Source organism: Aphidius gifuensis, linkage group LG5 (assembly GCF_014905175.1).
Source record: "Aphidius gifuensis isolate YNYX2018 linkage group LG5, ASM1490517v1, whole genome shotgun sequence".
Classification (NCBI taxonomy): Eukaryota; Metazoa; Arthropoda; class Insecta; order Hymenoptera; family Braconidae; genus Aphidius; species Aphidius gifuensis.
The window spans coordinates 7,181,772-7,208,805 of record NC_057792.1 but is presented as its reverse complement, the minus strand read 5'-3'; the positions used below and the strand labels follow the sequence as shown (position 1 = coordinate 7,208,805).

At 21.9% G+C, this 27,034-nt stretch overlaps 1 protein-coding gene across 9 annotated transcripts; it reads right to left on the bottom strand.

Moving 5' to 3' along the window:
• Nucleotides 1-22,524, bottom strand: LOC122857428 (protein Tob1-like). Of its 9 annotated transcripts, none has more exons than XM_044159593.1 (4): nucleotides 21,930-22,506; nucleotides 10,678-10,850; nucleotides 4,423-5,301; nucleotides 1-4,295 (listed from the first exon to the last, which is right to left on the bottom strand). In XM_044159593.1, the coding sequence occupies exons 3-4, from the start codon at nucleotides 5,151-5,153 to the stop codon at nucleotides 3,692-3,694; spliced, it is 1,335 nt and encodes a 444-aa protein (XP_044015528.1). In that variant the 5' UTR covers nucleotides 5,154-5,301; nucleotides 10,678-10,850; nucleotides 21,930-22,506; the 3' UTR covers nucleotides 1-3,691. The 9 variants fall into 9 exon arrangements, with proteins under 9 accessions (XP_044015528.1, XP_044015532.1, XP_044015533.1 ...); XM_044159597.1 differs by having other exon boundaries at nucleotides 1-4,280; XM_044159598.1 differs by lacking the exon at nucleotides 21,930-22,506 and adding an exon at nucleotides 11,207-11,311 and having other exon boundaries at nucleotides 1-4,280.
• Nucleotides 22,525-27,034: the final 4,510 nt, after the last annotated feature.

Sequence of the window (27,034 nt, the reverse complement as noted above, 5' to 3'; positions counted from 1 at the left end):
GCTAACTTGCATTTTTTTATTTTTTCACCTTCATTGTGAACCTGCCACTCATTGAAGGTGATTTGACTAATATGCATTATGTTTATTTATTATTTGGGCCAATGACATAACTCAAATTGACCACTTGAGGCTAACATTTTTGTAAAAAAAAAAAAAAAAACAAGATAAACAAATTTATTTAATAAATTAACTGAAAAAAAATTCCAATTTTTGGACAATAAACGATGCTCTATTGGCCCAATTTTAAATGATATTTTTTTTTTTTTTTTTACAGTTATTTATCTCATTGAAAAGTGATTTTCTTATTTTTTTTTTTTTATAGTTTTACATATAGCAAGTAGTTAAGGTATTGAAAAATATATATAATTAATTACAAATCTAAATTATTCATATTTTTTTTTTTTCAACTTCAATGAAATTTACTATGTTAAGATAGTTGTTTCTTCATTATTTTTTTTGGTTCCATTTAGATCTTTTCTATTCTCAGTGTTTTCACTTTTTGTCTGTTTTTTTTTTTTTTTTCTGGAAAGAAAAAAAATTTCTATGTGGATCTCATTGTTTATATATATGCAAGACGGCTATTGATTAATTATTTACATGCAAGAATACAGAGTCTGTTTTTAATTTAGCTATTTTTTAAATTTTTCTAATACCTTTTTTATTTAGGATTTTCAATCATTGTTTTTTTTTTTTTTTTTGGAGACCCTGCCTGTTTCCTTCCTCAAATTTGACTCAGCTAAGTATAAGAATATATGCAGTTATAACTTCTATTTGTTTTAATTTTTCAATTATTATTATTTTAATTAAAACTTTAAAATTTTTTTAAAATTTAATTATATTTTTTTTTTTTTGAACGACTTTGGTTATTTTTTTTTTTTATATTTATTTCGTTTAATTGTTTAATTATTAAAATTATTATTCTTATTATTATTATTATATATCATTTTTTAATAATCAGATGATACTAATGTTTTTTTTTTTTTAATTTAAATTAACAGACACTTCATATTTTAAAAGACAGATTTATCAACCACATGCGAAAAAACGAGTTGAATTTTTTTTTTTAAATTTATTTATTAATATTATTATTATATTTTTTTTTTTTGTTTTTTTTTTTATTTATTTTTGAATATACCTTTTTGTTGATTTATGAATATTGACTGTAGTCTCATCAATAAACTATATATAATTTTTTATTTATTTTGTATCGAGTCGCGATTCAACGAGTACATTCAATTAATGCAATGGAAAACTATGTGTATTTTTAATTATTTAATTTTTTTTTTTTTTTATATTTATTATTTTAAATATATATAATAATAATATTTGCATATAAAGTGTATCATACATTCCGTATTTTAAACGTATAATACTATGTTTTTTTATTTATTTTTTTGCCATATTTAATTTATTTAATTTATATTACTTTTTTTTCTTTTTGAATTCTCACTTTGTCCATTAATTATTTATTTAATTATATATGTATATTTATATGTATATTGCATTATTTGTATTTTTATATTATCGGTAGAGTATACATCGTATTTGATTCATCGCTGAGGCTACAGATTCATCGCACCCCGAGATCCATTTGATTTGTGTGTCTTATTGCAAATTGTTTTTTAATTTTTTAAACCCGCATATTTAAAAAAAAAAATCATTTCAATGGTTTTTATATTTGTGTCATCTTGTTTGTTGTGTTTTACTTGTTAGACTGATTATTTAATAATGAAATAAAAAAAAAAAAAATATGAGACCCCATTAGTTTAAGTTCTAATTAGAAATTTTGAAATAATTTTTAAATTTTTTTATCTTCGATTAACAATAGCAGGTACTAGCATAGCTACCACAGTCGAACGTATCGTTAATAGCTTCATTTTTATTTTCTTTAATTATTATTATAATTAAGTTTTAATATTTAATTTAACTATTTGGGTAATGTATTGTGTGTCATTGTGTCCCCACTTATAGAAAAAAAAAAAACTTTTTTTTTTTTGTCATATATAATTATATCTTCTTGGGTCAATAAATTTTGTTTATATATTGTAATTTTTTTCATGTCAAAAAGTTTAATGACATTATTTAGAAAAAAAAAATAAATAAATTATATTTTTTTTCTTCTTATTGATGTTAATTTCACGTTTTTATGATAATTTTTTTTGTTTGTTTTGGTTTAAATATTTTAATTTAAATACTTTTAGCACCTAGTGTCTGGCATGGTTGGCTTATGACACTATTATTCATTTATTTAATTCAATTTTTAAGATTATTATTTTATTATTGTTGTTATTTGCAAATTTACTCAATGTGATAAAAGCTTGTCAACTTTTATCAGATAGTGTTTATTTATTTGTTGGTGCCATGTTGACAAACTCGAGGTCATTGTGCTTAGTAACAACTGTGTATTTATTTCTTTTTCATATTTTAATTATGTAATTCATCTAATTGAAATTGCAAACGTAACAAGAATAAGTTGACATATAAATTTACCTCATCTTTTTGGTCATAATAATTTTTGAAAATAAATAAAACAAATAAACTCATAAAAAAATTAAATAAATAAATAAAATCACTGGTTTTTTTTTAAAGTAAATAAATGTATTTTGAAAAACTATTGCAGATAGATATTTAATCAATATTATTATTTTTAAGATATTGCAAATTTAATTTTTTTGTAATTTTGTGAATATTATTTATATTTATTTATTTTAATTTTATTTCATGTTATTATACAAAAATAAAATATTAATATCGTACCAATGAACGAGTTTTATTTATTTAATTTTTTTTTTTTTTTTAGCAATTGAGTTAGACCTGTGATTTTGGTCAATGAAATTCATCAAATTATTAATTAATCAATTTTTGTTTTCAAATTAAAAACACGTCATATTATTATTTTCTTCCTTTCAATTTAACCTCCCTATTTTGTTGTTATTTATTTTTAAATATTAATTCAATTAATTTAATTTGATACCGTTTAGAAACGAACCCATGATGTGAGTGCATCTGAGATATATTATTATTCTTTGACTAATCCAGTGAAAAAATAAATTATTTTTGTTTTTTTTTTTTTTATTTCTTTTATGTCAATAATATCATTATCATAGATCATCGTTTCGTTTTTTTTTTTTACCCATTTATATCATTTTTCTCATGGTTCGTCCCAAAAACCTCCTTAAAAAAAAACAGTAACAATAATAGTTCAAATAAAAAAAAAAATGATAATAGAAATAATACATAAATTTATTAAAAAATATAAAAATTCATAATTTTTACATTGTTATATCAAAAAAAAAAAAATAAAAAATTTCAAATGTCTTTTCTTTAAATATATCCTTTTTCCTAATTAATATATATATTTTTTTTTTAATATTATAAACAAAAATTTAAGAAAAAAAAAGCAGCAACAATTATTTTATTTAAAAAAAAAAAAAAAAAAAAAATGAAATAAGTTTTAAAAAAATAAAAAAATGTTTTAATATTAATTAAAAAATAAGATCCACAGCCTCAAATGAAGAGGACATTTTTTTATCTTCAATAATTATTTTTTTTAAATCGTCTTATTTTATATAATATTTTTTTTTTTTTATCTTTTTTTTTCATTATGATAAATTAAATTTAATAAATTGTTATGAATTTTAATAATATTTTTAACTGAGGAGGATCATGAGAAATAATAATTTTATTATTATTAATTAGCAACAAGTAAATGTTGATATTGACTTGCTGGATAATGTGATGTAACTGAACCAAGACCAAAATTATTAAGACCATCAACAATTGTATTATTTTTATCTTGTTGATTTGTTGGTGTTGTTGATGTACCAGAACCAATTGGTCCTAAATTTGTTGGTGGTGAATTTGTACCACCAATACTACCAGCACTACTACCACCACCACTACCACCACTATTACCACTATAAAATTGATGACTAATTGTTGGTGTATCAAGATAACTTGATTGATATTTACTGCCATATAATTCTGGTAAATAACCAGATTGATTTGATGAATCAAATATATTACGATGTGAATATTGTTGATGATATGGAGCTGGTAAAAAGTATCCATTTTGATCATTATGTTGTTGTTGATTACCAACTGGTTGACCACCAATAACACCTGGTGATAAAGAACGTGATGTTGGTGATATTTGAGATCCTGGTAAACCATTTTGTTGATGTTGTTGTTGTTGATGATGATGGTGATGATGATGATGATGTATTTGTTGTTGTATTGCACGTTGTTTAATGTAGTTTGAAAATTCCGTTGGTGACATTCTGAAAGACGTTGATCTGGGTCAGTGCACTTGTAGCTAATTTTATTTATTTATATTTATATATTTTAATGATAAAAAAAAATAATGAATATAATAGAATAATTAAATATTAAATAAATAAAAATATTAATAATTTAAAATACCTGTTAGCTCTTTTGCTGTTTGTTTTCAATTTAGTACTGCCAAATTTAGTTTGTGCAAATGTTGCTGTTGTAAATGTAAGTGGTGCTGTTGATCTTGGAATAAAAGCTTGTACTGGACTTGGTGAATTTTTATAATTTCCAGTTAATTGTGTTGGTGATGGTGCTGATGATGAGCCAGAAATATGTCCATTTAATTGATTATTTGTTGAACCATTACTAATTGTACTACCAATTGATGATGGAAATGGTGATGTTGATTTTGGACTTAAACTTAATCCACTTAATGATGTACCAACAGCATCAATTGGACGAAAACATTGGGCTTCTGGATTAAATGTTTTAGTTACTTCACGATCAGCTGATGATTCATCATGTAAATCAGATTGTTCTGAGTGTAATATTTTAACACCACTTTTTTCACCAATACGATATGATACTTCACCAGGATCAATCCATACTGCTAATTCAGTTGGTAAATTTTCTAATATATCTTGTATTGGTACACCACTTTCTTTAGCAGCACGTTCAAGTACTGGATCAATTGGATCACCTGTTTTTAAACAACGATATGCTGAACCTTTAAATGGTTTTTCTGGATACCAATGTCCTTTAAATTTATCTTTTAATGCTTTTTCCAATTCTTCACCAAATATATTAACACGACGACGTGGTAATTTATTATAAAGATATGATATTACGAAATTCAGTGCCAACTGAATTTCGATGTCCATTTTTGGTTTTGAATAAATCGTTTTTACGATTTTTTTATATCAATTTTTCAAATATAATATAATATTCTATTTTTTATCAACAATTTTATGTATTGTTGTATATTTTTATTTATTTATTTATTTTTATCCTTGACAATATTGATTAAATCTGAAACAAAATAAAAAAAAAATAAACATTTTATTAATATTTATTTTATATAGTTTAAATGTACATTAATATTATTATTATTTTTATCGAATAAATTTTTATTATAGATATGGGTTAAATATAAAATAGTAAAATTTAAAAATATATATTGTGGGTGTATATATGCAAGAGCCATGGCGTCGAGTTGGCTGGCTCGTATATAGGGTATAAAAGCCGACAGCTAGACCGCCCAGGTATTGATCCCCCTGCGGCCCGTTGGCAACTTTTTTTTTTTTTTTTTCAAGTTAAAAATACACGGCCTTATATTATATGTGAATACAAGGGATCAAAAAAAAAATGGATTATAATTGTTTTTTTATATAAAAATTATTCTGCAATTTTTGTATAAAATGAGTAAAAAAAAATCAACAATTATCACCATTTTCTAAAATTAAATGTACTATATTGTCAATTTAAAAATAAATAATAAATTATAATATTTATAATTTTATTAAACTTGAAAAAAAATTATGTACTTTAATTAATTTGCAAAAAAAAAATTGCAATTCAAAATAAATATTTGAGATATTTTTAAAATTGATATTTATTGAGTCTAATTTTGGTGTTGCTGTTATCATTTTAATTTCTTAATTTTTTTCTTTTTATTTGCCTTTTACTATTCTTTCATTTAAAACATTTTTGTTTGACCCACTTTTTGATAATCCCTGATGGCATTCAGATGTGTCTGTCGCGTGACACTGTATACATGTGTGTATTATATTGATCTGACTTGTTGTCGCATACCATAATAATATGTACGGCTGCAAAATAAATACTAAAAAAATAATCAAAGTGGCAGAATAATGATTAAAAAGAAAAAAAAAATGAAAGATAAAATTTATACACACCCTTTAAATGATAAAAATCAAACCAATTAAAAATAAAATTTTAAATTAACATGACTTTACTCGAAATTTCAATTTTATATATTCTTTTTTTTTTATTTGTCTATTGTCCAGTTAATTTTTTTCAAAGTATATTTAAGTAGTAGTTGATTACGATAAACAGTGCATTAACTATCAATAAAAAAATAGAAAATAAAATAGTAGAAACAAGTGATAAAAAATATTAAAAAATATATATTACTTTTTTTTTCCATTTAAATAATCTTCTTTTAAATTACGGTCAAAGTCATAAATATATTTGTCAAGTTATGATAATTTGCCAACTACCAAAAATAAATAAATTTAATAATTTAATGATTTAAAAAAACATTTAAATATTTTATTTCTTTCGAACTTTTCAATAATAATTTTTAATCTTTTTATTTTAAATTTATTTATGTTTCAAAAATAAGATCAATTTTGAATGGTATACTTTAAGTTTAAAATTATTTTGCTATATTTTTCAGTCGACGCCCATATATAAGTCACCAAAAGAACGTGAGTAAAATGAAAAAATATCGAGTGCATAAAGAGGACTTAGTAGAAGAAAATAGAAGCAAAAGGTGAGAGAGTTGGTAAAAATAAAATAAAATATATAGGGTTAAAAACAAGACAAGAAACGTACAAAAGCCATTATATCCATAAAGATATGAGCATTTTTTTTATCTATATAAAATAAAGACACTATATGTATATTTATTTTTAAGGAAAAAAACAACTTGTGAAAATAATCATGTATAAAAAGAAGCTAACTAAAAAAGATAATAAATTTCTTGTTAATAATTAGTAGATTTTATATTATATTGAATTTTTTTTCGTGAATTTTAGGAGAGTATATTGAAGGTGCGAATGAGAGGAAAACCAGACTTGAAAAAAAAAAATCATCGACGGGATCGATAGTCGGCGTATTCCAGTCAGCTGAAGAGGAAAAAAACATTTTTTTTTTTTGGAAATTAGAAGGAAAATAAAATAAAAAAAATAAGAATGAAATGACGAGTGTATTTTTTGTTTTTTAATTAATTTTTCTTTAAGCTTCAGAGGATGTGTCTAAAATTATTTGAGATATACTTTTTTTCTTTTTTCACTGTTTGAAATATAAATTTAAAATTAGAACTCGAGGTGTTACCGATGCAAGCAACTCGAGATAAAAACTCTTTAAGAAGTTACAAAAATAGATTATTTTAAAAAAAATTTATTTTTTATTTGTCACACGTTACCTTGTCATTCTGATTACGTAAATAATTGAAAAAAACAATGCATTTACGTCACATAAATAAACTGAGTTAATAAAAATTTTAATAATTTACTTTTTATTGCAAAATAAAAAAAAAAAAAAAACTACCAATAATTTTAAAACAAATAAATAAAATTACAATTAATTTAGGAAAAAAATATATGACAAATGAAAAATATATATAAATTTTTAAATTCAAACTTATAAGGAAAATAAAAATATTGAGGAAAAGAAACTGATTGATAAAAAAATCAACACAAAACACCAAAAGGTTCGAAAAAATATAAACTAAAATAGATGAATCATAGAAAATGAGTCAAAATTAATTTATCATTATCTTAGAAAAAAAAATAATATTATAAAATTCATTAAAAATACATTTTTTTTTAATGAAATAAAAAACCCAACATTATATCATTAAATTGATTCTTTTTTCTACATTTTATAAATTAAAAAAAAAAAGAAAGATCACTGTACTAAAAATATCTTGGGTAATTTTATACTGAGAAATTTCGAGAAGACAAAGTAATTGATATATAAATTATTTGTTATTTTTTTTTTTTAAATTCTTTTAAATTGAGCAAGCTAGTGTCGCATGTCGTCGTCTACCCGGACATCATGATAATATTATTATCAATGATAACACAACGAAGCATCAAAGATAAACACATAGTTTCTTTTTTTTTTTTCTTTTAAATTAAATTTTTACATATCATGTTATTAATGTTTAAAAATAACATTGTGTCTCAATATTTTTACCTATCAAAAAAATAATATAATCTTTTTTTTTATAATATGATTAAATATATATTTCTTTTATTTATTAAATTTCCAAAAATAATAATAGTTAAAATTTTTATTTACTACTGTTTTTCTTTGTATTTTATAATTATCCTAAATTAATAATTTTGTTTATAAATTTACGTGCTATATTATTAATTTAAACGGAAATGATTATTGACGTCAAAAAAAAAAAAGTTAAAATTTAACCAGCGACTTGATACAAACTGTTCAAACACCTAAGTCATCAGGCAAAAAATTAAAGAAAAAAAAAAATTTAACGTTGACACGATACCGTGACGTGTGGCATATCAAAGTAAAAAAAAAAAAAAATTAGACCTATAAAATTTTCAAAGCCGCAATATAATTTAAAAAAAAAAAAAACTAAACAATAAATATATAAATAATTCATGGTAACAATGAAAAAAAATTGTAATTTTTAATTGAAAAAATAAAAAAATTTTCAACTTTGATACATAAATAAATTTTAATAACTTTTAAACAAATATTAATTCAGGGACAAATTTAATTATAAATGAACAAAGTGTGTTGCCACGCGGATCGTTCAAGCATACCGCGTATACAAGAATTAATCTCGAGTACAAACAAATATATATGCTAAGAGAGAGAGAAATAAAAAAATACCGCGCCAGTTAAACGATGCGTTTCTGTTACGCAATAAATGTTGAATCGTTTTTGGAGCACTTGTGTGTATCTGTCATTAATACTAGTACACATACATCAAGATATCACTTGATACTGCCAGTACAATAATTGGCAATCAATTCTTTTTTTTTTTTTTTTTTTGTATTGAATATATATTTGTTTTGCATTATTATTAGCAGTCTGGAATGAACCATGTTATTAAAAACATTTGTTTTTTTTATTTTTCAAATTATAATTATTAATTATTACAATAATAATAAGATAATAATTTTTATTATTGCGTATTGTATATTAGATCAAAGTCAATGTGAAAAATACTCATAATGTATTTTTATTTTTTCACAATAAAATTCGTATTAATATTTTCTTATCATTTTTAAATATACTAAGAAAAGTATTTACGTTTTTTTATTGTTGATTGATTATTTAAGGATATAATAATAGTAATAATAGTTCAACTCTCGACCTCATTTTATTTTGAGGGTAGACACAGAGGGAGTGAAAATTTCCGGGATAACTAGGTCATTCGGTCGATGTTGGTAAATAGGCCAAAAAAAAAAAAAAAAAAAAACAAGGGTGATTGAATAATAATGTTTTTTTTCCCTTTAATTCACCCTTCTTTGGAAAATATAATTTTTCATTTTTTTTTATCTATTTTACTATATATATAATAGAAAAATAAACGAGTTGAATATTTTTTATGTATTTTTTTTTTTATTGCAATATTAATAAATTTTTTTTTAATTTGAATTTTATTTGTTTATGGCACGTGTTATTTTTTTTTTTAATATTCACAACACTATACGTATTTATTGTTTTTTTTTTTAAATATAATTTAATGCAGTTTAACTATAAGTAAATAAAATAAAAAATATAATAATATTTATTTGAAATAATACGTTGAATTTGGAGGTCGAGGACATCAACTTGGTTTGTTTGAATGCATATTATTGTCATTATTTTAAATGCGGAAAATTTTATAATAAAATAAGTAGAAAGAGTAATGCGAAGGTCAGACGAGCAATGATATTCGCACGTGTCCAACGAGTTATGAGTTGAGATATACAACAACATCTTGGAATCACGGAAATTAAATTTTAGAAAAAAAAAAAAAGAATTTACTTTAATAAAAATGTCATGAACATAATATCATAAATATATTGCAAGAAAAAAAAATTTTCTACGATGAAAATTACAATGAAAATGATAAAAATTTATTTTGCAATTTGAAATAAGCCGGAGCTAAATTCAACAAAGAATATGATTAGAAAGAAATGTAATAATAATTAGTGACACTTATCAAATTCTTGATATATCCTGTGTACTTTATAAACTGTTGATTTGCGTCGTAAAAAAATTATTAAATATAAAAACAAAATGCACTTGTTATTGAACGGAAAAATAAAAGATTCTTTTCTTTATTTTAATCAACTATTTTACTCCGGGATTTTATTTACTCGCAAATATATTATTGTAAAATTTAATTTTGAAAATTTTATTTCTTTATTTTGTTTTCAAATAGATTTATTTCAAATTTTTCTTTTCCAATATTTCATTCTTTACCAAAATAAACAACATAATATTAGAAAAAAAAAAAAACATAAGATAAGAAACTAATCCATGTATAAGCTTTAAAGGAAAAATATTTATCAATATTTAAATTTAGGAAAGGAAAAAAAAAAAAAAAAAAAAGAAATGACGAAAGTGATGAATCAATGTTATCATAAAAAAAAAAGTAAGGTTAGAACAAAAAAAATTTTTTGGAATACTCACGTGTATTTAAAACTGTTGTTATGTATATATATATATATATTTTTTTTTTATAAAAAATGCAAACTTAACACCTCGTTGATGAAATAAATAAAAAAAATATATAATACTGAATTGTGTTAAACCTGTCTTTATCACCACTGAACTTAATTATGACTCAAAATCTTCAGAAATTTCTGGAAAAAAAAATAAACGTGGTTGTTGAAAAATCCAATCACCAAAAAAGGTAACACTAATCACAAATGACTATAAAATAGTAATAAAAAAAAAATACAGAAACCCAAAATTAAAAAAAAAATATCTCACTTAATCATGTATAAAAAAAATTTAAGGTAAAAAAAAAATTGAGTAAAAATCTAAATATATTTTCCGATAGAAAAAAAAGTAAAATAGCAAAAAAACAAAAAAAGAAACAACTGATTTTAATAATAGTTGTTGTATTTTTTTTTCTTTCAATTTAAATAATAATTATTGATTGGTCTTACATAAACAAGATTTTTTTGTTTCTGTTTCAATAATAATTTCTTCTTACTTTTTTTTTTTTTTAAATATACTCCCGCACACGATCATTGACTACCGGGTAGCGTTGCGAGACTGAAACTCTCCGTCGAACATGTGGGTGACTTACAAGGCAATGGTGCGCAACTGCTTGATGCGCATCCAACACATCGAGCTTTTACGGTGGGGATTTTATGTATATAATACTGTTGAAAAGTGGGAGAATACGATGTAAATAAATTTCATTTCCCCTTCATTACTTGCTGGTTTTTTTTATTATCATTATTATTATTGGGCTTACTATTATTATTGTTATTATTCACCTAGGAAACTGATGGAGTCGGTGGGAGCAGCCTGGTGATCGTAGACAAGGACAATTGGGGCACTCGTTAATCGTCCAATATCACGAGCTTGTAACTATATTGCAGTTACAAATAATAATAATAATAAAAATTAAGAATAATAATTGAATTGAATTTTTTCTTAATAATATTATTAATATTTTAAGTAATAGTTATGATTTTTATGATCCATGTAACACCTGAGTGATTTTAAATAGTAATTTAAAAATATATTTTCGATCAATTGAATTAATAATAATTAACATGTGTTTTTTATTAATATTTTTAATTTAAATAATTATTTACAGTGACGAAAAATTGAGACGTCATTTTTACGGGGTCGTACCAAAGTGGATACAGTAATTTATTTTCAGACAGTAACTATGATACTTTTTTTTTTTTTTTACGAGTTGTTTTTTTTTTAATTTTATTTTTGTTGAAAAATAGATGCAATTTGATATGAGCGTTGAAGAAAAATTTTTTTTTAAGTTACCTTATTGAGTATTGGAGAATATAAGAAATTATTTGATGTTTTTTTTATTTTAATAATAATACATTATTTAAAATTGAAGGAAAAAAATTTTTTTTTTTTTTTTAGAAACATATGTTTGCATTACTGGTTTTTTGATTTATAAGATATGTGCCAAATGGTGCTTGTTGTTGACATGCTCAAATTGTTAGAAATGCATGTTATTATTGGCAGTAAATATATACAATTGTTTATTCAAAATTTAAAGATATATTAAAGTTTTTTTTTTTGAGTTAATTTAGAAATTTTTCTGTTTAGATAAAAAAGAGAATAAAATGATTTTTTTGTTTTCACAATGATTATAGTGCTTTTTTTTTGGTAGTTTTCGAAGAAGCAGACTCTAATATGACTCAAACACTTAATACTGTATATATATATATATAAATATTTTTTTTGTATTAAATGTCGATGAACCTTTCTTCCGTTTTTTTTTTCCTTTTTTATATTTACTTTTTTTTTTTACGTGTCTCGACATGACTGCCGGAAATCAGATTAAATCGGAGTAAAGTGACTCGACAAGTTTTATTACAAATAATTATAATATTATTAATAATAATAATAAAAAAAAAAAGGTAATTCGAAATTTGTTTTTATCCTTATTAAAAATTCAATTTATTTCATTGATAATTGTGAATTTTTTTTATTTTTATTTCATTCAACAATTTTTGAATGAATAATTTCCAGGAATAGGGTCGTTTTTTTACGCAAGCGAATCAGACTAGTTTTAGTTCCTGGAAAAGGGGCCCCCGAGTGACGTAAATTTTTTTCTTGGAAAAATAAAGACACAAATTTAAATACCCTTTTTTTTCATTGTTATTTAAAATTTAAATGCCTTCAAATACTCCGTTTTATTATTATATATTTTAATTTATTTTGTGAATTTATCTTTATTTTTTTTTTTTTTGTTTTTATAAATTATTTTTATTTATATTTTCAAATTGACATTGAAAATGGCACTTGATACAAAAATTGTCATAATCAGGAAAAAATTGAATTGTCATCAAATTGTTGTACTTGTACTCCTGTTTTGAACTCATTGGATTTTTTCAAAATATTTATATTGCATTTTTAAACTTCAATTTTTATACTTTAAAAAATTAAAAATTTAATCAGCTATAAATTTGATAGATAAAACATTGTGATTGTTTATTTCCTATGAAAGGCATAATGTTTTTTTTCCATCTTTTTTTGATAATTGCATTCTGATGTAATCAAATTGAAAAACGGAAAGATAAATTTTTTGATTTGTAATTGCTTGATGCATAGGAAGTATTTATTTGTTTTTTTTTTAATTTTATTTTATAGGTAAAGATGATTCAAGGTTAATTTAAAAAACAAAAAGTAAAAAAACTTGATTCATTCATAAAAATAAACTGTAAGAAAAAAAAAAACTAAAACTATGTAGTACAAATGATAATGTATAAATGAAATTTTTGATGATGATGATGATGATGATAATGATGACGGGAGAAAATCACATACATATAGTCACTCGATTTCATTCATTTACCGGATAATCGTCTTGTTCCTGTTTTCATACAAGTCAGGGACGTATCAAGAATTTTACAGTCCATGATTCTCTTTGAGTCAAGGTCTATTCTTCTTAATTTTATGTCAAATAAATTGTGTCTGAGTTACACTGGAACTATCCGATTTCCTCAACAAGAATCAAAATAATAATAATGATATTACATGATACTTTAAATGCACACGATATCATAACTCATATATAATAAGAAAAAAAAAAATATATATTTGACTAGTTAAGACTGGTTACATTAATCCAAAACGTCACTAACAACTCAATCCACATGTTTAAACTAGTTTTTAACTTAACAACTAATAAAAACAATTAAGGACGACAAAATATATTAAATCATTTTGATTTTCCAGTTAAAATAATAACTGCATGTATTTATTTAAAAAAAATTTATTATATTTTATAATACAAGTTGTAAACAATAAAACAAAAATGAAATTTTATGATAAAAATTAATTTTCTTAGTTAATTAAATAATATATATTGCATTTTTAAAAAAATATTTCATAGAAAATTTAAAAAATAATACATTATCATGCAAAATATGTTTTATTTATTTATTTATTTATTTATTATTAAAAATTAATAATAGTAATAGAGTTTATATTTATTAAAAAGTATATAATAATTTTATTAGATTTTTTTTTTTTTATGATGAAAGTCACGAGTTTGTGAGTTTTAATGTAACTGATGGGTGTATGCCGCGGCCACGGTCGTCTCGAGGCCTTCGTTAACACACGTCAGGTCTTTTCATATATTACGCAATATCACAATTGCAAGTAATATATTGCATATGTACATGTTTATGTATATATAGTCTAACTTAAATAATTTTATTGTACAATTTTAATGTCATTTTGTATATATATAATCATTGATAAACACACCGTACTAAATAAACAAGGAAATATAAATTTAATATTTAAAAAAAAAATTGTAACAAAATACAATTATCGTTGTTATGTATTTTTTTTTTTCGAACAATAAAAAGCTCAATTGAATATTTATAAATAATTATAATATTCAATGTAGAATTATTATTATTTTCTTTTTTTTAACAATAAAAAATGAAACGAAATGATTTAATTTATTTAGAAAAATAATGAAATTATGAAATTTAACATTGAAATAATATGAATAATGAAAATTAATTAAATATAATATATTTATTTATTGTAACAATAAATAAATGAAAATCATAATGGAACAAAAAAAAATAAATATTGATATATATATATATAAATTTTTTTTTTATTTTATATTTCCGCAATGAAAAATTGTGTAATATTCCGGAAATGAATATGCATTTTTTTTTGTTTTATTTTTTAAGTCTGTGAAAATAATTATAAATTATAATTAAAAAATATATATTAATTAATGAGCACGTAAAATAGGTCTAACATGTATTGAAGGTTGTGATGTTAGTGGGTCAAGATTCATCACAGATACATCGGTAAGTATACGACAGGTTAATGTATAAAAAAAAAAAAAAATCTAATAACAATAAATAAATAAGAATTCTTGATTATATTTTTTTGCAATATTAATTTTCTTATTTATTTTATTTTCTTAACGACAAATGTCAAGAACAGAAAATAAATTTTTTCAACTAAAAAAATTTAAAAATATATTTATGATATTCAATCATACTTGGTTATAATAATAATTTTATTCATAAACAATACAGAAAATTATAATTTCATGTGAAAATGTATTTTATAAAATATGGATTAAGTTGAAAAAAATAAAATTCTAAAACAATGATTCATACAATAAAAATATCTATCAATAAATAAATAATAATATAAAAATTTATCTAAAAAAAAACATGATCAAAAGAAAGAAAAATTTTTCAAAGTTCAATAGTTATTATTGAATTAAAAAAAAAATAATGAATAAATTTAAAAATTAGCACATCATAGGAAAATTTATTTGTAATTTAATGACAAAAAAAACAATAAATAAAATAATTATCTAGATTATAAAATTATTGTAACATCTAAAAAAAAAAAACATTTAAAAGAACAAAGATAGCCTGGTTGTCGAGCCATGAAAGGACACTTAAAATTTTACTGCAAATTAGATGAATTCGTCGCCAGGAAATATTAATGAAACATTAATACGTGCCAAATATTTATTTTAAATATAATTTATATACCAGCGAGTAAATTAATTTAACATTAATCCTGTATTTTATTTTGTCTTCAGGGACAAAAAAAAAATTCAGGGACTCGTTCGTAAGCCAAATTTAAACATTAAAAAATTCATCATTTTGTCATTTAAAAAAAAAATTCAAAACCAATAAGCGATTCAATATAACGACAATTGAAAATAAGTACTGAAAAATAATAAAAGCCAAAAATATTAACAACCAAATATAATCTTATGAAAATCAAACAATTTAATTAGTCAATAAATAAAAATTTCATAATTATACAATGATATTTATTCCAAAAGAAATATTCTAGAAATTAATGAAAAAAAAAAAAAAAAATTATTATTTTCTTTTTAATGATAATTATTATTATTGTCTCGTTTAAATCAAATTTTTGTTGACACGATATAATACATGCCAGATAGAGTGACAGACATAATTCACAGTATGATACATTTTTTTTTTATTTTTTATTTTTATTCATTTTTATTCGTTTAATAAGTGTATGACCTTGAATATGAATTATACACGCGCTGTTAGGTTATTAAACGGCACAGGTATATTCTATAGAACGTATATAATCGTTCGAGTTTCTTATCAACATTATTATTTACGAGGCAATACGTCATAGATATATATATCAGCATTTTAATATTTTTTTATTTTACATTTTTAATTGACAAAGTAAAAACCTATTAAAAAAAATAAAGAAAAAATAAATAAAAATACATGTCGACAATAAAAATACTTTATAATAGTCAAACAATCGAATAAAAAATGAAAATTTAATTATAATAAATTTTTTTATCTTATAATTAATAAACATCAAGGCTAAAATAAATATCATGGTCAAAATATCTCGAATAATTTCTCGGTTAATTTAAAGAGAAATATTTTGTTAAATAATTTTACAAAAAAAATTATATTTAAAATTAAAATTAATCATTATAAAAATTATAGAAAAATAGTAAAATATAAACATAATGATCAAATTTCTATTTCAAATAAATATTGCATTTAAAAATTTATTTATTTTTTTAAATTTATTATTATCATACATCTTTGGATAAATTTAAACATTAAATTAATTAGTCATCATATTGTAATGACTCAATGTTATTATTATTTCGTATTTAATTTTTTTCAATATCAACTTTACAAATATATTTATTTACTTGCTAGTGAATATTTTTGTTTTGAATATTTTGAGTGGAAAATTATTGTTCAAAATATTGTTATTTATTTATTAATTAATATATCTACGTTTATTTATTTTAAACTTGATTCATTGAATAATAATATCTATTGAAAAATCAAATCAACTATAATTATTATATGAATAATAATAAATGAAAAACAAATAGAATTTGAATATATATAAAAAACTTATTTATTTGATTAACGAAATCATTATGCATGGTTGAAATGTTGATTGAATTGTTGAGCTCAAATAAATTGTATAATACTTGAGTGTCAAATACACGCATACATTGGCTAATAGTTGAATAATTTTAAAATCATTTTATATATATGTATAGCTACATATACATAATAAACTTTCCATCATGCGGGTAGACTTGCCAAAAGCAAGTGTGGCAATAGCAAATACTCGTGAGCTCTTTTTTCGTATCTTTGCCAGCTCATCGTTACTGTGTTTTAATTTAAGATCACCCCTCAAATGTCATACGCATTCCGTACACATTTTAAGCATCATCACACATGTATTAGTATATCCTGGTTTAGGTCAGACACATCGATTATATATCATTCAATTTAATTTTCAAAAATTACAATTATTATCTTTTTACTATTTAGCAAATTTAAAAAATTTTTTTCTCAGTATTTACTATTATTTTTCTTCTTTTTTTGAATGATTCTATTTTTCTTATCAATGATTGAAATTTATTAAATTTATTCAAAGACCTAAAAATAAAAAGATAAGAAATAATTACATTTACTTAATATTTTTTTTTTTTTTTTTTCTTTAAAGTTTATATGGATTTGAATGAATCATTTTTTCATCACTATTTGTTTATTTAGACACTAAAACAACAAGAAAAAATAAACATAAAATATTATACTAGGCACTCCTATAGACTACACAGTTTTCTTGATAAAATAAAAATGACATTGTTTCTTTTCATTGATTTGAGTTGGAAGAAAAAAATCTAGGGTAAATAATTTATTTGAATAAAATTATTTAATTGATAATGTAATCAATAGTGTCAAATTAAGTGGGAATAAAAATTTATTTAAATTATTTATGTATGTAATTTTGAGGATATGTATAATTATCAAATTAGGTGCTTCCAAAATTTGATATATATATGCTCACAATGTATAAATTTCACACTTGAATGTCTCAACGATGACGAAATAGAATTTTTGTATATGTAACCACAAGTCGACCCACATTTAAAAATAGCCAAAAATTCTCTTCACCATATACATATATATATAAATTTTATGCTCTTTTTATGTGTACAGATATTTTTGAGGATTAAAATGTTCTTTCAATGAAAGGTTAAAATTAATTGTAACAATATAAGTTTTATCATGAAAATAAGCAATTAAAGCTGACAGAATTAATTAGTGTTTAGTGGACTTTCTTTAGTGGTTTTTTTTTCATTCCAAGAGTAATATTAAATTTTTTATAATTTAGATAAATTATATTTTAAATAATTAATAACAAGATAAATATCAACAAATTTATCTAATGAAAAAATAATATTTTAATCTTTTTTAAGTATAAATTCATCAGTTGTAATTAAAAATATTAAAAACTAATTCTAAAAAAGCTGTTGATTATAATTATAAATGAAACAAAAACATCTAGTTATCAATTATTTTGAGGTTTTATCGTTTCACTGATTACAAATATTTGATTTAAATTCCAATGACTAACAATTTTGCATCCTAAATATATTTTTTTATAAATTTCGTTGTAATATTTTCTTTTTATACAAAAAACAGTTGATAAAAAATTAAACAGCCTTTTTTTAATGATGACAAATATAACTATTGTTTATTTTTTTCTACATTTCTTTTTTTATGATTCAAAAAATAACCAAAAATTATATGAATGTTATAAATAGTTTATTAAAAGATAACTTGACTATGTTTATTTTGTCCTCATTATACTAAGGACAAAACAAACTTATTATTTACAATTATAAAAAAAAAAAAGTAAAGTTTATAATATACAAATTGTTAAAAATGATATAAAAAAATTTCTTCCTGTATTAGTGTATTATTAATGATGACTTTAATTTATTGACCGTGAACCATAGTCTACCCTCTTGGGTTAAAGTTTATAAAATACTTGTCTCAAACAATAATCTTTGTTTTACTAAACAATAAACCTTCGCTTTTTTTTTTTTTTTTTTAATAAAATATAGTTTTATTTTTTTTATTTATTTTTGAAGTTAGTCGGTAGAGGCGTAAGTGTCGGCTTCAGAGCCGCTACATATGAAAGTATGAAACTCTTGAAGTATTATACTGTCTCAAACCTTTGTATAGAACCACAATAATCTAATCATAATTTTTAATAAATAAATTAAATAATAACTTGCAATTGTTGTTATAAAAATAATGATAATTTCAATGCTTGAAATATATAAATAAGGACAATGTGAGATTGAGTGTAAAAAAAAAGACGGTGCTCTCGTAATGGTCCGCGCTTGTTGATATTAAACATAAAGCATCGACTGAAAATTTTAGAACATATTTAAAATCATAATAACTATATAACATCTAGAATTAATATCTAAAAAAATTAATATTATTATATACCATATGGCAACACGCAATATAAAAATTAAAAAGTATCTATATTTGAAAAAAAAAATTCGATCAAACTAGTTTTTCCTTTCTTACTCATTTTTCCTAATGTAAGAATGCATATTTTTTTCAAATAATTTTTTATAAATGTCATAATATAAGTGTTTTAATTTTGAGCTTTTACAAAACTTTATTTTTCATCTCTGAAAATATTTCGTTGGTGAGTCATTTAACGTAACATCCCTCATACACGTACTGACTTATATTTAAATTTTAATATACCCAAAAATAACATTTATACAAATTCTTTTGATGTTTTTTATTTTTATTTAATTTTAATGATTTTATTTTTTTCATTTTTTGTGTTACGTAATAAATTACATTACAAAAAAGTACATAAATACTCATTCAATCATTGTAGTGCTGTAGCATTATCATAAAAATAATAATAATAATGTGAAAGAAAAGAAAACAATATCGTTAAATTGCTAGATTAATTGTATAAATAAAAAATTTATTTATTTATCAATTTAACCACAAAATACAAAAATTAGAAAGAAAAAAAAAAGTGAAAGTTTATTTCAATTTGTTCTAAAAATAATATAATATCGTCAGTTTAACTTTAAATAAATCAATTGTGTTTTTTTTTCTATTGATTCTATTTATTCCTTTTGTTTTATTCATTTAAATCATTTTTTAAACTTGCAAATTTAAATGGGATGGATTTTTTTTTATTCCGCGTGAGTGAAGGAGACTTGAAGACGTTGAGAAACGTACAAAAAGAATTGGGCATCGATGGAAAGAGAGAGAGAGAGAAAAAAAAGAGAGCGAGCTTTATAAGCTTGCAAAAATAAAAAAAAAGCACAGATCAATATCAAGCGTGAATTGGACCGTAACATCAAGATCGACCCGTGTGACCTAGTGTACTGGAGCCGCCCGTCTAGTCCGACAGTGGCGCCATAATCAAATTTAATTCATCAACAATGAAAACAAACATCCCTTAACATGAAAAAAAAAAATATATATACATTTTCACATATATTTTTGTTATTTTTCAAATCATTGAACTTGAAAATTGAAATGACAAATTATGACACTTGATAATTATTATATGAACAGACATTTTTATAGGTTAGAAAAAAAATTATAATTACAAAATTTACCCTTTTTTTATGATTTTATTATTTATTTAGTATATAATATTTAAATAAATTGAATTTTTATGATAATTGATAATATAATAATGGAAAAAATAAATAAATCATAATATTTTAAGTTCAAAGTCGACGTATTGTTATTATAGGTCACAAGAAGCCTCACGTAAATTTGTCATACATATATCTAAAATTAATTTTAACTTTGTCTGGATTAAAACAGTCTGTAGGTTTCTCTCTGTACATAACTATTTTATTATTTTCATTTATAAAAAATATGTAAGACTATTTAAAAGTGAAAAACAATAAAAAACTAAAACTACAAAAAAGCATAAACATTTTATTAATCTCTACTCAAACTTTTTCAAAATAATAATAATAATAATACTATTATTATTATAAATATAATATGAAGAATAAAAAATCATAATTATTCTGATATTAAAACTTCATATTCACTGGATTCTAAAACATTTAATAGCTATTCAAATAATTAATTATATTTGTAGTTTATTAATTCTTGAATTTTAAATAATGTCATTAGCTTTTTCTTCTAAATAAATATATTTTCAACAGAATAATAAATAAGTACTAATTATCGATCAAAATTCCCACCCTTTATCGTCACTTACCCCACCACAACCTTGATGCTATTTTCAATATCAAAGTTCCGGTTAGAAGAATAAAAAATTTAAATTTAAGTACATATACTGATTAAAATGTATCAATTAAAATTTTTGATTGTAAAAAATTAAATAATGAAAAAAAAATAAATTAAATAAAATAGTTACGAAATAAAAACTATATTTAAAATAAACAGTAAAATTTTCTATTGGTAAATTATTTGGTATCTGGGCCAATTACAACACCTGATGTCTGAGAGTCATCCGGTTATTCAAACTGTGTATACCAGTCAAAGCAAAGTCAAACTCAGCCAAGCATTTACAATGTCTATTCACAATGTCGAAATAATTAATTTTTTTTTTCCTATTTTTTTTCATTGTTTTTTTTTTTTTTTTATTGTGTATTTCTGGTTTTTCATTTTCTAATTGTTTGACTGATCATGTATCACCACTGATCATGTTTCTATTATTCATCAACAGTTAACAATAAAAAAAAAAAAAAAATTATCCATTTAATAACATCAAAACAATCAAGGTTACAATTTTTGTCAACGAATAAAAATAATTTAGTTAATAAATATAAAAATTATTGATAAAATAGTACCAAGTTGTGTTAAAAGTAAAAAATTACTTACGAATTAAATTTGAATTTGTTTTTTCCCAGTTGAATTTTGTGTGATCACTCAATTCTTCTCACTGATCACCAAACAACAAACAAAATTAAAAATAAAATTCTAACAATATTAGAAATAAAAGTTCACTTATATTTTTTATTTCAATAAGTGAATTTATTTTTTTTCTTTTTCAACGTAAATATGTTGTATATTGTCATTCAAAATTTGATTACGTGTGTTCACGAAATATTCCAATAAATTTTGAATCCAAAAAATGTCACATATGTCACAATTTATTGTTGCTGTTTTTTTTATATATAATTATTATCAGCCTTTTTACAATTAATTATAAAATGCTGTCCAATTTTGAACGTATTAAAAAAACCAAATAAAAAAAAACAAATATTATGTAGCAATTAAAAAAAATGGAAAACAAAAAAAAAATAAAACACGTGTGTTATTATGATAATAATTTGTTTTTTTTGATTATTAATTATTAATTATAGTATAATTTTTTGTGAACGTTAATAATGTGTGATAGAGATAAGAGAAAGAGATAGATGCCGGGTGCATGCAGCTCGATGTGTAACTCAGCGGAGACTGAAGTAACATACTGATTTTAGTTCCCGGTTTAGTTGAGGCTGTGAATTTTCGTATAAAAAATAACTGAGTGGGGGGTCGGGGACACACAGTGTATACTTGGCAGGGGGTAGTAAGTATTATCGAGAAGGGGTGAAAAATATATAAACGGCGTAGCGAGAGCAAGGCGGGAGGGAGGCTTGGAAGTAGTGAGGGCAAATGAGGAGAAGCAGTGAAAGAGTTGGGAGGTAATGTTGTGCGTGACGTAATAGGTGCACGTTTTTTTTTTTTAAGCTGATATTTGATGAAGATATATGTCATAGTGGGGGTAAAAAAATAAATAAATTATGTAATAGGGAGAAAGAAAAAAAGGATACCAACCCTTTAGGTATTTTTATACTGAACATTGAACATGTAAGGTTAAATGAAGACAAAAAAAAAATAAAAAATCATCAAAATTTACCTGTGTGAGATGACATATTACTATGACTTTTTTTCCCTTTGGGTTTGTTTGAACAATAAATAATTAATGTCTATGTTAGTGAATGAAAAAGTTAATTATTAATTAGTAATTGTTATTAATGAAATTTAATTTTTTATAGTTTATCGTACACTAGTACAATTGACAAGTTGCAAAAAAAAAAAAAATCAATTGAAAATATCTACCTGTAAATGAAGGGTTAAATTATTAATTTTTTTTTTTTTTTTACACCACGGTCAGCACTTGTTGTTAATAATAAATAATTAATAACTATAATCAAAAATTAAAACTATTAATTACTTATTATGTCTAAACATTATTCAATAAATAATTTTTTTTTTTTTGTTCGTTTATATTAAAATTGGATAAATAATTTTTAATCATGATTATAAATTTATTGAACTGCACATGTATGTTATTTAATAATACATAAAAATTTAAATATGTTTATCAAATTGTTATTGTTGATTGTTTTTTATTGTTTTTGATCGGGTCAAGGCATAGATGTACATACAATTTGAATAAGTAAACGAGAGACAAACGATCATGTATGCTGCGGGTTATTTGTTATTCGGGCTGCGTACAACAATTGGCAAAACGGTCCAAGGCTGAATCGTTGACACAATAACGGGGTCGCTGTCTCTGTATGAATTTTTTTTTTTTTTCTCAAGTAATAATATAATATTTTTTTATTAAACTACAGACTTTATTTGACCGCTATTTTTTATTTTTATCATAAAAAAAAATGAATTAACATATAGATTACATTTTGTAAAAAAAAAATATCAAATTATAAGTTATTACTTATTATTATATAATTGAATATTAAATATATTTGAATAAAAATTAAAATTATACTTTGTTGTTATTTAAATGTATGTATTGTTGATAATTATTTTTTGTTGTTTTTGATAAACAAAATTATATGGCTAATTTTATTAATACCGTTGAGTGGTTGACATTAACCGCTATCGTTCATACCGCTACATCATAACAGTTGTACTTATATATATACTTATTTACTATTGTATATTAATCATTAACTTGAATTCCTGAATAGGTCGTTTTTTTTTTAACGGTAATGTAATGATAATCATCAGTCACTCATCTGTGTTGAACTAATTGATAATAAATTGAATAATGTTGGATGAAAATGCAGTTGCGCACGGACAAATATTTTTTTGCTTTAAAAAAGTATTCAATTTTCAAACTACTATAGTAAGTTTTTATCTATATTAAAAATTCAATTTATTTCATTGTATATTGTGAATTTTTTTTTATTTTTTAAATTTCATTCAACAAATTTTGAATGAATAATTTCCAGGAATAGGGTCGTTTTTTTTACGCAAGCGAATCAGACTAGTTTTAGTTCCTGGAAAAGGGGCCCCCGAGTGACGTAAATTTTTTTCTTGGAAAAATAAAGACACAAATTTAAATACCCTTTTTTTTTCATTGATATTTAAAATTTAAATGCCTTCAAATACTCCGTTTTATTATTATATATTTTAATTTATTTTGTGAATTTATCTTTATTTTTTTTTTTTTTTGTTTTTATAAATTATTTTTATTTATATTTTCAAATTGACATTGAAAATGGCACTTGATACAAAAATTGTCATAATCAGGAAAAAATTGAATTGTCATCAAATTGTTGTACTTGTAGTCCTGTTTTGAACTCATTGAATTTTTTCAAAATATTTATATTGCATTTTTAAATTTAAATTTTTATACTTTAAAAAATTAAAAATCTAATCAGCTATAAATTTGATAGATAAAACATGGTGATTGTTATTATTTCCTATTAAAGACATAATGTTTTTTTTTTTTCCATCTTTTTTTGATAATTGCATTCTGATGTAATCGAATTGAAAAACGAAAAAATAAATGTTTTTCATTTGTATTTAAGAGATCGATAGAGAGTGTTTATATATTTATTCATGTTTCTCTTAAAAATGATTCTTCATCGAAAAACAAAAAAATTAATGATAATAATAGAAATTGTCTAACCATTTATTAGTAAAACTTTACAATTACACTTAAAAAAACTTGTGTTTTCTTGAAACTTACGGCAAGTACTTTAAATTAAGACCAAGTGTCGTTTCAACAGATGAAAATTGAGTATTTTTTTTTTGTCTTTTATTATATTACCTCAGGAATAAACTGGAATAAACTGACTTTTTATTATAAAAAAATTTTTAAATTATCCTCACAATGGAAAATAAAAAAAATTAAATATTTATAATTAATGATACTCAAAAACATTCACAAATAATTGCGACAAATAAGATAAAAATATTATCTTATTTTCTTAATATTATTTTTGTATAAAAAAAAAATTATTGGAGCAAAAAAAATTATTTTAAAAATTACAAAAATGTCGAGATAAATATAAAATTTAATAACAATTTTGTTACACAAAAAAAATTTCTTTTAAATCGGTTATTAAACCACAATAAAGCTTACGATATTTTTGCATAATTTTAAAAATTAATTGATCGTGAATTTTTTTTTTTATGTTAAAAAATATAATGGATATCGTGTTACGGACAATAAATAAATAAATTAAACTCGCGCACTCAACCTTTCCAACTTTATTTATATTTTTTTATCATACTTTTGAAACTGGGTTATCAAAAAAAAAAAAAAAAAAAAAGAGCTTCAAATAAAATTGTACTTTAAATTTTTTTTCCAATTTTAATTAATTTATCAAATTTTTTTTTTATATCATGTGTCATATTTTTTTCGTAAAAGGAAGCCATTGGTATAGAGTTGTATACAAGTAATGTAATTTTAACTTCAAATAGTTGATAGCTTAGCTTTTCAGTCTTTCTCCTCGGGAGCAAATTGTACCGTGGGTGAACACGTCTACCACAGGATATCCTGACACATTTTTCGTCGTTAAATGTCCAAACGATATTGACATTTACTCCGACTTATTTTGACTCACATATAAAATATATATGTATGTATAATGTATACACATGGAAATAGATTATATAACTTTTTATTTTTTACCTGTTAAATTTTAAAAATTTTGACAACTTTTTTGTCCAAATAATAGAGCCATAACTCATAACTTATATGACAGATAAAATGTATCAGTCAATGTATAATTCACATATTTATAAATTAATAAAAAAATAATATAATCAATCAATATATATGAAATAAAGTAATAAATTGTTGCTTCTTTTTTTGGATAAATTTAGACACATGAAAATTATTACGACGTGTTAACAATATTGGTAATAAATCAGTAATAAAAAATGATATTTATAAAACATTTTTTTTTCTTTTTAGTATATATTTTTTTATATATACTTGTGTCTCAAGAGGATAATAATACTTTTAAAATACAATAAAATATCGAATAATAAATAAATATAAAAAAATGAAAAAAGTAAATAAATAAATAATAATTTTTTTGTGTGCGTGTTTATTATTGTGATCTTCGTGCAAAATAATTGAAGGTCAGTGAAGCCTGACAGACACGATAATCTTTCTCCATTAGAATTCCAGACGGCCTTGATGACTGTTTCAAAAAAAAAAAAAAAAATACTGATAATAGTCTTTCGTTTTTTTCATATTGTTTATGAATATATCTATCAAAAAAATTTAGATCTAATCGTAATGTTATCAATAAAATGAGAGCGATAAAAAGGTAAAGATAAGAGCACAAAAAAAAAAAAGATATTAAAAACAGTATAATTTATTTTCACCTGAATCAAAATTGTTTAATCAGGTAAAAATAATTTTTTCTTAACAATATCACATCAGATGACAATCAATCAATTCTATTTTGTTCAAATGTCTATATTTTTTTTTTATTTTTAATTTATGAAATTTTTTTTTAAAATTATTTTTAAAGCTCAAAATTTAATTTGTTCAATAATATTTACTCAAATACATGTATAAGGTTATGAATATTAAAATTGAGCTCAAATAAATGTTGGCTTTTATTGTATTTTTTTTATTTTTAATATTAAAAATAGCGAAATCGAAATTCTCATATTTATTCAATCGTGATATCGCTATATATTTTTATTTTATATGTATATAATTAAAT